Here is a 12,411-nt window from a genome sequence, read left to right as displayed (position 1 = left end):
ATAAAGTTAATGCCATAATCTCTTTTATATTAGTTATTCTTAAATTTTCTATTCATACATAAAATCGATATGTATGTTTTCAAGGATTGTTAGGTACTGCAACATATAAGGTAGAAATGACCATAGTAATTTTAAACTCACATGTGTATTCACTGCGTTTTTTAAAAGATATAATAAATTTCTCTATATGTACATATTTTTTTGTGATCTTTAGTAATATGATATTAGATCTTTTACCTATATTCAATAAAAAATGAAAATCATATCAACTGACTTGTCTTTTTTCACTAACAGTATCTCATCAAGCAGTACAAATGTATATGCTTCGGTTTTAAAACTTTAATTATAAAATAAATATAAACAAAATGAAAATAAATATAGATATCGTCAAAACAATACACTAAAAGTCATAATGATATTTTGTTTTAAGACTAACCGAACATGTACGCACATTATATACAAGCCAGAAACTCACATAAACGCCCCTAAATCAGCCGAAGGCGTTTGACTATTAGTTCGTAGTTCTTTTGTTGAATATTATAACGTAAAAGTGAATGATGAAACATATGATGGGATATTGACTCTGAAACTTGTACATAAAGAAACTGAAACTGCATTTGTGAAAATCAGTTATAACTTGCCTCCAGCAAAGTCTGCACGAAGACGAGGTACCCAGTCTTGCTTATTTGTTGTCACTTATGAATCTATATGGCGATTGTGATAAAATGTACATTGCAAGGGACTTTAACTCAAAATTAGGCTGTTATCCTATACTCTGGAATAGTGCGATAGCATTCCTGTGAGATCCCCAATTCACAGAAGTATAAACCAACATGGAAATGATTTTATAGAAGTCCGTAATGACGCGAAACTGTGGTGTTAAATGGACGTAAAGGTGAACAAAACTGATAATTTCACTTCTATATCGCGTTATAAATGACGAGCGAGCAAAGAGAGCATGATAACATAGTTTGTACATATCGACCCCTTACATATATTGTATTTTAATGTTATTTCTTGCACTCCGTGCTCAGTCTAAACATTTCTCAGTATTGTGCAGACCTTCATATCCAAAAAAGCTGCGTACGGTATAAATACATTTTAGAGCCGGAAAGAAGAATGATTTTCAGTAATATGCCCCATGGAATTTTCGAAATATGATTAAGCTGTCAATTATTACAGTTATTTATTGGTCATAATATTTGTATTGTTATATTCGCATTTACAAAATCATCATGATAAATTTTGTCTTTAATTAATGTTGGTAGATTTGAAGTTTGGTTTAGAAAGGTTGGATAACTCGGAACATGCTCTTCCCATTAGCCAAACAATTAGGTTAAACTGTGATATGGATTGTTAAGGGAGCTCCTTCCCGAAATTTTGCTTGTATTCTTCGAGTATGCTGAAATATTGACGATTAATGTGTCAATGAAAGTTAGTTTGTTACTGTAAATTATACTTGCTTGTTTTCTCATGGAGTGCGACTCAGGTTTGCTCTTATCCGGCGTACCTAGCTTTGGCATCAACTTCAATCTACTTTCGAACAAAAATACTAGACCTATATTTATTTGTTAACTTTAATGAATAAAACTACTTAAATTGTTTTATCAGAAATATGTATACATGCGATACGGGCTCTTATTGTTATTTTTTAAATTCGATTTATAAGAACTGCACATTTAGAGTTTTGAAATTCTGAATAATGCAATTAGACAGTTTGGTGAAGTTGTGAAGTACAAACACTGTTTTTTAACAATTCTAATTGATGACAGGCACACTATACAGCTTTAACTCTGTTTGTAAAACCTCATATAAAACAGCCAGAGAATACAGAACTTGTTATAACTCAAAGTTCAAAACTTTGATTTTTATTGAAATTAAACTTCTCGTTTAAACACTGATGTATAAACGTTGTAAGATATTTCAAATTTAAATTTTATTGTTACAGGCAACTAAATCTTTAAAATTGAAATTTATATGACCTGAAAACAGTGAGCTAAAATTTAAACTTTCACAGGTAACGCGATATGTAAATTATGAAGTAAGCATTGACATGACAAATTGATTAATTGTTTAGTTTGCAAAGCGCGTATAGAGTGCGTTCAATTACGGACTATTTTAGAAAAATCATAGCAAATTAAGTTCTTTACGAGATATTCCCTCAAAGCAAATTTGAATACGAAGAATACTAAATGATCTTAACTCTTATTTTGTCACAACTCAAGTTTATAATTATTCAAATATTTAACTATCAATACTTGTGCTCAAATATTGAATTGCTTCGATAGCTAACGAATTCAGATCTATCTTCAATTACAAACTTGACAATAACTTGTATGTATGTCGCTTAATCGCAAAAATTTGAAAACGCAATAGACCTCAATGGCTAATTATAATTAATTATTTCATACTTACTGAAATATGTGCTAATCAATAAAAGACGTCCAAGAGTATAAAATGAAAAAGTATCTCAAAACAAAACAATATCAAGTAAATATATACATTTAACCAAACTTAAGTATTTATATAAGTATAAGGTATCTTCGTCGAGTTAAGAAAACATTTCCGTTGGTGTCCGTCTTGTTTAATTGATTTCGCATACGGTAAAACAACTGAACTGAATGTCCAGGTTGTTTCTGAATGTATTATTGTTTAGTGTTTATGGTCATGCCACTGCCAATGGAATAGACGGATCGATTCACATTTAATTTAGTAGAGTTCTGTGAACCAAACATCCATTTAGCAGATTACAACCGCCAATATACATGTGCGAGGTGCAGTCAAGAAGTTCCCGGACAGATGCTCATTTTGGAGTGTACATTTACAGTATCTCTTTCTGTGTAAGAGCAGTTTAGAAATTCAGTTATGCGCAAAGTTGTATCTGATTAGCAACAGCTTAATAGGTGGTGTCATTTGTAGCGTAATGCTACTGTTCACTTATCTTTTGTGATAACTCTTTAAGATAACAACCAACAATTGTTCGAGTGTTAATTCTTTATTTTACAACGTTCTTTCTAGATATAATGATATAATTGTTACTACAGTATAACATTCTATCTCATCCCACAACCTAACTCCAGTCAATAAAGGACCAAAGGCCTCTTTCCTGGCCATCTCTGTTGACCCCACTTAATTACTACGAATATGACAGCTTTACAACCCAAAGCATACATGTTTTCTGTGCATTTGAAAGTCGGTTGTCAACCACTTACGCATTCATTGACAATGAAATATGCCCTACAATAATTACTAAACATTCACGTAAATAATATCATTATGTTACACATTGTATGCCATCATTAATCTTGCCAGAGACCATCTGCTTACTTAAAGTCTAAAAGCCAGCAAAAAGTTCGGGGAGATCTGGTAATTTACTAAATGCCAACACGAGTGTTAACTTAACCAGACAAATGTGGATTTTCTGTTGCTGTCTATGCCTTTTTGATATGTTAAGTCTATGGTGAAACCTACACTCTCGACAAAGAAGGGAGGTTCTTTGCTGACTCCCGTGGCCAGTAGTGTTGGAAGTCCGGTGCATTGTAGGACTTCCCTGTTGAGGTTGTTGACCCATCGACGTAGCGTAGTTCTAACTTTCTTTCTCATGAATGGTATCCCAAACATCTGACGTAGGTAAGTAACAGTCTTAGCTACACACAGCGTGTTATTAATTGCAATGAGCGTGTTCAGTGACCAATCTGTTGGCTGGTACTAAATATGAATGAAGAAGGCCTTTGAAACCGATTTACTCCTTTATAAAATTTGTTCGACATAATGTTGATTCAAATATATGGGCACAAAAGTGCATGCCTTAAACTAAAACATGTGCCAGTACATCTTAAAGAATTTCAAATAATTTTGTGAGTGTTTGACTTGCCACCTTTAATTGTAATGTGTGTCAATCGGCAAAATTATGTTTCAAATAGTGATTGCCGATAAAAAGAAAAGGCAGTTTGCAAAAACTAATCAGCAATTAAAATATAACGTTCGTCTTTCCGTATATATAATACTTAGTTAAACTCTATTGACTATACAATTGTACTCTATTCATGAATTGCTGAATATCGTACACAATTCTTTGTGGAGCAAATAAGTTAAGTTGTGTGGATAGAAAATTTATAAATAATTCGATTAAATTGCAAGGAATTGAAATGTTTCTTTTTTGTGCTATAGCTATGAGTATGATTGGTTTTACAGGTATGTTTAACGTTTTCATGATTTGTTAATCTTAAATTAGCTTTAAGATAAAATACATTTGGTCCTATTGATTTAAACAGATTCACAATCACCTATTTTAGATATACAACATATCATTCGGCTATACATCCAATTTTCTTTTTTTTTTACTTCACTTATAAAATCAGTGTTGTAAAACTAAAATAATAATGAATTTGTATAACGATCGCTTAATGTTTTCATTTGATATCAAGGACGCCTTTTATTTCCTTTGAATTGATGCTGTGACATTACACGAGACTGGTTTTTCGGATTGAATCACCTCATGGTTGGTTAGGCCAGAACATGCACGTAATACCATCGAAATGTTAACATTTAAGCCCTGTTTGTGTTTTGTTGAAAGCATGGGGTATATCGCCTTTTGTTCAGATTTAAGATAGACGAGCAGTTTATCGAACATACGAATGATTACTGCAATGGAAAGACGATTGAATATTGTAAACATGTATGCAAACAACCTCTTTTGTAGTTTAAGAAATGTATTCACTGTCAAATGTTGAACTTTAGATTGCTCTATTACAGTGGTGGCAATTAAGCATTGCTATTTGAGATTTGACTTCATTTTAAAAATCGATAGCAGGTAGTTAATTGATGAATTTAAGACAAACGTTAGGTTCGAAAGCCATGACAAAATGAATCTTTGTTTGTTTGTTTTGCTGACCACTCCAGGTTGGTGACTCAAGAGGTTGTGGTTGAATAGGTATCAATGTTTGGGTATTTTGTGTCGTTAGTGCATTGTTTGTTTGTTGTTCAGTGTCTTCCACAGTACAAAAGTTGAACTTAAGGACCAAAACAAGAAAACACCAATTAGTCAAATTCTTTATCTTTTGAAAATACAATTATAAACTACCACCAGATGGATATGGGTTTTTGAAATCCAAGCAAATAAGAACACTTTTACTCCATCGGAATTTGGCCAAAAATATATGTTTTATTTTACGAAACCTTGTAAAGTATTAAGAATTGCTTATACTACCAAACTACGCACGTTGCTTTTTGGTGATTGGTTTAATTGGAAGACAGATATCTGCCCTTAATAGTGTAACTAGAAATGAATTCAAGTCACCATTTGGCACTATTTGTTTGAATATATTTCTTATTTTAAACATACCAGGTAGTCAGAAAAATATTTAAAATGTTGACACGAAAAATGTTTTGTGTAAAAATGGTCTTTCTCCATAAAACACCAAAACATATTGAAAATCATATTCATTTTTCTCTGGAACCAACGTGCATCAAAAGTTAATGTAAATAAATTTTAAAACGATTTTTTTATTTGCCTTTTCCACACACTTTTGCACTATGGAATTCCCTTAAACAGTTTTGAAAGAACATCATGATTCAATGTTTGTCAGTTATTTATTTAGATTCTTTTGCGTTTGAGTTAGCATAAAAACGACACTAAAACCTTCCTATTAATATAATGCCATTACAGGAAGCCTAGCGCCTGATGATGTTTGTGCCAATGTGCAGAAAATCGAAGATGCTTTCAACAGGTCAGACTGCGAGCCCATCAAATACAGAACGATTACAAACGACTCATGCACGTAAGCTGACGTCTTTCAACTAATATTCTTAATCAGGTTGTCCGGTAAGCACATTGGTTAATGCAATCGCCTGTAACCTAGGCATGGCCCCGGTCATCATGCAGGTCAAGTGGGTTTTCTCCTGTTTCCCTTTAAAACAGGACCACACTTTTAAGCATGTTCGTACTATGATAGTGACAATGTTTGAGTTTTTGAGCTTTTCTCACAATCATTGCAAAATATATACTTTTAAAACTATCACCTAACCCAATGTTTTAAATATAAAATGATGGAATAGTTCAATTTTCGTATTTTCCAGAACTGTAAACGAGTTGCTGCATTGCGTTGCTGAATCCATTTATGGCTACAGAGAGCGAGAACATAGAGAGGCTTGTGTTCTGCACATGCGCACTGCCATCCAGGACAGACACATAGACTCGATGTTTCCAGAATGGCCATTTAAGTGGAAAGTTTGTAGCAGTAAGCTTCCTTATTTTCAGGGTGCCGTTTTTTCCTCGACAAGAGCACCATAAACATTATACATTCACTAATGAAGCTTCAATGGATTACTTATGGGTTGCATGAGTAGTTTCGCACCTACGATTTCTTTCATATTTTACTTGGTCTAACAAGGGTTTTGTCCTTTAACCTAGTTAATATTGGTCTGAACAATTCTATGGCTTATCAAACATAAACATTATTGCACATACACTCATGAAACTTAATAAGTATGTTGCTTTGCATCGGCTTTTGTACATTTGTCATTTTCTATCACACGGGACTCGGACTTACAAGTGGTCTTGGAACTTAACTTAGTAAAACATGATCTGAGATATGTTTGTCGCAGATAGCAACAAATATAGTACATCTGCATTTATTTGTTAGCATGGGCTGATGTGAACTTTTTGTTAAACCTTACTTGGACTAAAACACGTTATGGCCCTTGAATACGTTATAGATACAATGTAGTATGAAACGTAGCATGTAGCACCTACATTTTTATACACTCATCGCGTCCAATGTTTTTGCGTTTTATTTTATCTCACAGCAGTTATTTTCCTTCTAATAATATTCTACCACGCGTAATCCCAAAACTGATATACCACAATTAATTCAATTGTTTTAATGTATCAAAAAAGATGCATACATGTCGAAAACTTTGTTTTAATAAAGATGCTGTGTTTTTATGAATGAGATGTGCAGAAAATATGGTATTTCTACCTTATGAGACGATAAAAGATCACAATTATTTTTTAAGCACTCACCACTCATATTAAATACACGTTTACTTTATTGTTATCAGTAATTAATATTTTTATATATACATTATTGAGTAAATGTTGTAAGCTTTATCTCTCAACATTTATATTTGTTATACATGTGTATATATTGGTTTTGAATAATTGTGTCACTATTAATTGTTTTACACATGGTAGGTCGCACGTGCCTTCTCAAATTTCGCCCTTACACCATTAAAGCAACTGTGCACCAGATGATCAATTTCCACGAAAAAAAGAGAAAATTGTCGAAAACGGACATGAACTTCGTATTTATGTGTACAACGCATTGCAACTTACTAACTAAAGTACCACATAGATAAATTTAGCAGTTAGTTCGTACTTTTCGACTAAAAAGACGTACTTTTCCATTAAAAAAGATTACTGGGTATGTCTACTTAGAAGAATTAATTCCTTATTCCTGATTGGCTAGTCGATGTTATCACGTGATATTACCAAGTTAGGTATATAGCTTTAGCATACCACTCATATGGATCAAGCTTTTGTAGCTCAGTGGATACAACACTGGACTGCAATTTGAGGACACGGGTTCGAACTCGGTCTCCAACACATTTTTTTTATATTTCGGTACCTTTTTTACAATTTATATGATATCAAAGCTTAACACAATCTTTTAAAAAAATGTCCTGTAATAAATTACAGAAAAAATATTTTTGGTATCAATCTGGTGTACATTCCCTTTAAAACTGCATATGAATGTTAAACAGCACGGATGTTGTGCACCTTCCATTTTATTCGCATTGCAACAACTCGACATTTAATTTTCTGTTCTTATTCGGCGTACCTTGCTTTGGCATCAACTTCAATCTACTTTCGAACAAAAAACGAGACCGAATTGCTTTTGTATACCTTAATAAATGAAACTACTTTAATTGTTGTATGAGAAATATGTATACATGCGATACGGGCTCTAATTGTTATGTTTTAGATATAATTTAATAGAATTACACTAACGATTTAGAGCTTTGAAATTCTGAATCATGCAAAAAGACACTGTTTGGTCAAGTTGTGAATCCTAACACTTTTTTTTTTAAAAATTCTAATTGACAACAGGCACATTATACAGCTTTAACTCTGGTCGTTAAACTCCATATAAATCAGCCAAATAATGCAGAACTTATTATAACTCAAAGTTCAAAAGTATGAAATTTATTGAAATTAAAGAACTTCTCGTTTTAAGACTGATGTATAAACGTTGTAATATATTTCATATTTAAATGACATTGTAAAAGGCAACCCAATCTTGAAAATTAATATTTGACCTGAAAACAGGGAGCTAATAAATAAACCTTCACCGGTAACGCGATATGTAAATTATGAATAAGCATTGACATAACAAATGGGATAATTGTTTGGTCTATAAAAGACGTACAGAATGCGTTCCATAACGGACTATATATGGAAAATCAATTCCAATTATAATAAATTCTTTATGTGCTCTCCCTTCAGAGCAGATATGAACTAAAGAACTAGTCAATGGCTTTTCACTCTTATTTTGTCACAACCCAAGATTATAATTATTCAAATCTTTAACCACCACTTCTTCTGCAAAAATATTGATATTCCTCTATAGCTAACGAGTTCAGATCCGTCTTCAATTACAAACTCGATAATAATTACAATGAAGTATGTCGGTTAGTCGCAACGATTTGAAAATGCAACAGACCTCAATGGCAAATTATAAGTTATCATATTTTCTGAATTGTGTACTAATCAATAAAAGGCGTCCTAGACCATATATGAAAAAGCATTTAAAAGAAAATACGAAGTTGATTAATTGATTAGGTGAACAATGAACTGAACGTCCAGATTGTTTCTGAATGAATTATTGTTTAGTGTTCATGGTCGTGCCTCTGCCAGTGGATAGACGGGTAGATTCACATTTATTTTAGAAGAGTTCTGTGAACCAAACATGAATTAAGCAGATAACAATCGCCAAATCTACATGTACGAGGTGCAGTCAAGAAGTTCTCGGAATGGTGTTCATTTTTTACAATTTATATGATATTAAAGCTTAACACAATCTTTTAAAAAAATGTTCTGAGATAAGTTACAGAAAAAATATTTTTGGTACCAATCTGGTGTACATTCCCTTTAAAACTGCATATAAATGTTGGTCAGCACAGATGTTGTGCACCTTCCATTTTATTCGTATTGCAACAACTTGACATTTAATTTTCTGTGATCAGGTCTTGTGTATTTATACCTTTTTTATAGTTCTTTTTTGACTTGCAATGCCCAGTTTTACAATAAAAGTTTTTAGACGATCAACGACAAAAAAATATTATAGATGCATTTGTTCGTTGCGCACATATTTGTCTTGTAACGTTCCAACATCAGCTTAATTTATTAATAATACAATGCATTTGTTTTTACCTATTTCAGAGAAATGGTGCGAAATCGGACACGAATACACAGAAGATCAATTCAGTTGTATTTTCTGGTGCGTTGGGGGTCCTGCAGCTATAGGAATAGGCGGAGTTCTAGCTCTTATAGGCCTAGTTACGTTTGGTCTGCCAGCTCTAGGTTTTACGGCTGCGGGAATAATGGCTAAATCCATTGCCGCCTCCCTAATGGCCTGGTGGGGCGGTGCAGTACCTGCAGGCGGCATCATCGCCACCCTGCAGTCTATTGCAGTGTTAGGAATCGGGTACAAGGCAATTTTGGGCTCGTTTCTTACAACAGCTGCTATCTCAAGAGGTGCGATGGACTGCAATTGCTGCGAAAAGTAATCTATATATATATATATATAAAGAGCTACTGCAGTATACTGACGTAATATCTGTAGCAAAAAAGTGTTTACTCAGAAATACGTATTCAATTCATTACATGTAAATTAGTTTACCAATTAGTGATCAACTTAAGTGCAAACTTGAAATAACTTTCAGTTTCATATAGAAAGAAAATGCTTTAATATGGTGCCATATAACTGCCATAAGATAACATATAAACGTTTGCGAATTGTTTCGTGTTAACCACTTAATTTTCGCGATAATTATTAAGCTTTCTATTTAATATTCGCGATACAGTTATTATGTTACTAATTAAGTTGAATTTGCAAACTATAACTAGTAAACCTGTTAGTGTTGTATAGCTAAAAAGGGTAAAAGGTGGCTGCTCTGAGCATTTTCAAGTCTCTTTTAGTCTTCTGATATTTATCGTTCCAAAAAGATTCGCGAATATTGACTAAATATTTATCGCGAAGATTAAGTAGCTAACACTTAACAATTCGCAAACGCTATCAGGTTATCTTACGGCAGTAATTTGCAACTATAAGTTAATTATCGACTAATTTATGTTCCTAGTCTCAATATTATTTAACCTCTGTTTGCATTAAACGAAACAAACAACAGCACAACTGTAAGGCCACACCAAATGAGTGTTTCTTTCCGCGGATTAACCGAATTCGACCTAATTACATAAGGTCTAAAAAGATGTATTGATTTCATTTTCGACCAAATATATTGACAAAAATAATGGCGAGCAAATATCTGGTCAAAAGTAGCGATCAGTGTAGAATGAAACACTGGTTCAGAGAGACCAAACGATGTTTTAATGTCATTTTCGACCAAATATATTAACAAAAACAATGGCGAACAAATATCTGGTCAAAAGTAGCGATCAGTGAAGAATGAAACACTGGTTCAGAGCGACCAAACAAGGGTTAGCTTAATTTAAGTTAATTACATTGAATTGTGTTTTCTTTTAAAGCATGATCTGGGATAAATTAAACAATACTTGACCTTAATCGTATTCTGAACATACTTATGTTGTTTATGTCTTAAAGCAGATGCCATTGCATTTACTGCGATATTTTAAAAGAATTTGAATGAAGAAATGAAAATGTATATAGACTGCTTATCATTTTGTTGCTTCCTGTGTAAAAACATGTTAATTGGTCTTATTTCGAAAATTTAAAATGACCACTGAGTACGGGCCCTCCGACAAATATGCAGAAGCAGACTTTCATAATACAGACGTTATACTTGACAATCGGATATAAATATGCATGGAAGGTGGTACAACATGGCAACAAAAGAAAGTATAACATTAAATGAGTTCATTATTATTAAATGAATGCAATGTATGATTCTGCTAGGTATAGTTTTATGTCAAAACTTTGAAATTAAAAAAACGACGTCTGCTTAGATCAAATGTCAAAACACAATGAATTATGTTTTTTTTCTTCCTTTGTCCATTAAGAATCACCTGTTTTAATGAAGTATTATTATTGATATAATAGCCTTAGATTTTATCTCAATGAACTAATATCCTTAATAAATGAAATGAAAAACAACAAGCAACCTATAGGAAGGAATGGCTATAATCATTCTAAACTCACATGTTTATACTGTGATTTGCGTTATTTACAAAGATGAATTTGTTTTATCTATATATATATATACTTTTGCTATATTTAGTAATATGATATTATATCTTTTATCTATATTCAATAGAAAATGTAAATCAAATCAACTGACTTGTCTTTTTCACTAGCAGTATCTCATGAAGCAGTAAAAATGTATATGCTTCGGTTTGCAAACTTTAATTATAAGAAGAAACAAAATGAAAATAAATCGCTAGATATCGTCAATATTATACACTAATAGTCATTATAGATCTTGTTTTAAGAACAGAAACATATACGCATAGTATGTACAATTACATGGAGACATTCGGAGGGTTACCGAAAGGTTTGTTTGTTATCAAACAAATACAAAAGAAAAATGCATACTTTGAGCAAAATGTCAGTATTCTTTCCTAACAGTTCTGAGAAACATGAATTGTGTTAAATGAATAAAAAATGGCGTAATTGCACTCCTTTTGATAAATGAAGATTGTCGCTGGTCATGGAGGATAGCAACGGGCAACTGATAAGCCCCGCCTTATCTGGACGCTGATTGGTCCGTCAAGTATCGACCGGCAAGTTTGACTGACAGGCTGTGTCATGTTAATAATAATAATAATAATAATAATAATAATAATAAAAAGAGCGCCAACTTTCATAAATGCACCCGACCTTACTTATGGACACACATTGTGTGATAAGTGTTGTACCTTTGGCCAAAATAATGAGCAGACACTGTAGTTTATGGCCAAAAATTCAAGGGTCATAACTCTGGATAGACTTAGGCAACATGGCTTGTTATCGAATCCGACCAAAACATACTGCCTATACGCATTCTGACCACCAAATTTGGTGTAAATTAGAAAAAAGGTTTCTAAAATAATTGATCGGACAAGACCGAATTGAGTATTTTATATCATTAAAGGGTGATTGCTCTTGATTGTCTCAAGCAATGTTGTCCGTTAATACATGTGTGCAAAAAAGTATCTAATACATATTATCTTAC

At 32.7% G+C, this 12,411-nt stretch overlaps 1 protein-coding gene across 1 annotated transcript; it reads left to right on the top strand.

The window, feature by feature from the left end:
- Positions 1–4,062: 4,062 nt before the first annotated feature.
- Positions 4,063–11,450, top strand: LOC128246780 (uncharacterized). The gene is made up of 4 exons (XM_052965216.1): positions 4,063–4,194; positions 5,669–5,780; positions 6,079–6,239; positions 9,443–11,450. Exons 1-4 carry the CDS (start codon positions 4,149–4,151, stop codon positions 9,787–9,789), a joined length of 666 nt encoding a protein of 221 aa, XP_052821176.1. The 5' UTR covers positions 4,063–4,148; the 3' UTR covers positions 9,790–11,450.
- The last annotated feature ends 961 nt before the right edge of the window (positions 11,451–12,411 follow it).

The sequence above is a fragment of the Mya arenaria genome, chromosome 9 (genome assembly GCF_026914265.1).
Source record: "Mya arenaria isolate MELC-2E11 chromosome 9, ASM2691426v1".
In the NCBI taxonomy this organism is placed as follows: Eukaryota; Metazoa; Mollusca; class Bivalvia; order Myida; family Myidae; genus Mya; species Mya arenaria.
This window is presented reverse-complemented; position numbering and strand designations above follow the sequence as displayed.

Bases quoted from the DNA above. Each gene is read 5' to 3' on its own strand.
- LOC128246780 (XM_052965216.1), top strand. From the start codon at position 4,149: ATGTTTCTTTTTTGTGCTATAGCTATGAGTATGATTGGTTTTACAG. The intron at 4,195-5,668 runs GTATGTTTAACG...ATGCCATTACAG, and splicing joins GAGTATGATTGGTTTTACAG to GAAGCCTAGCGCCTGATGAT. The intron at 6,240-9,442 runs GTAAGCTTCCTT...TACCTATTTCAG, and splicing joins TAAGTGGAAAGTTTGTAGCA to AGAAATGGTGCGAAATCGGA.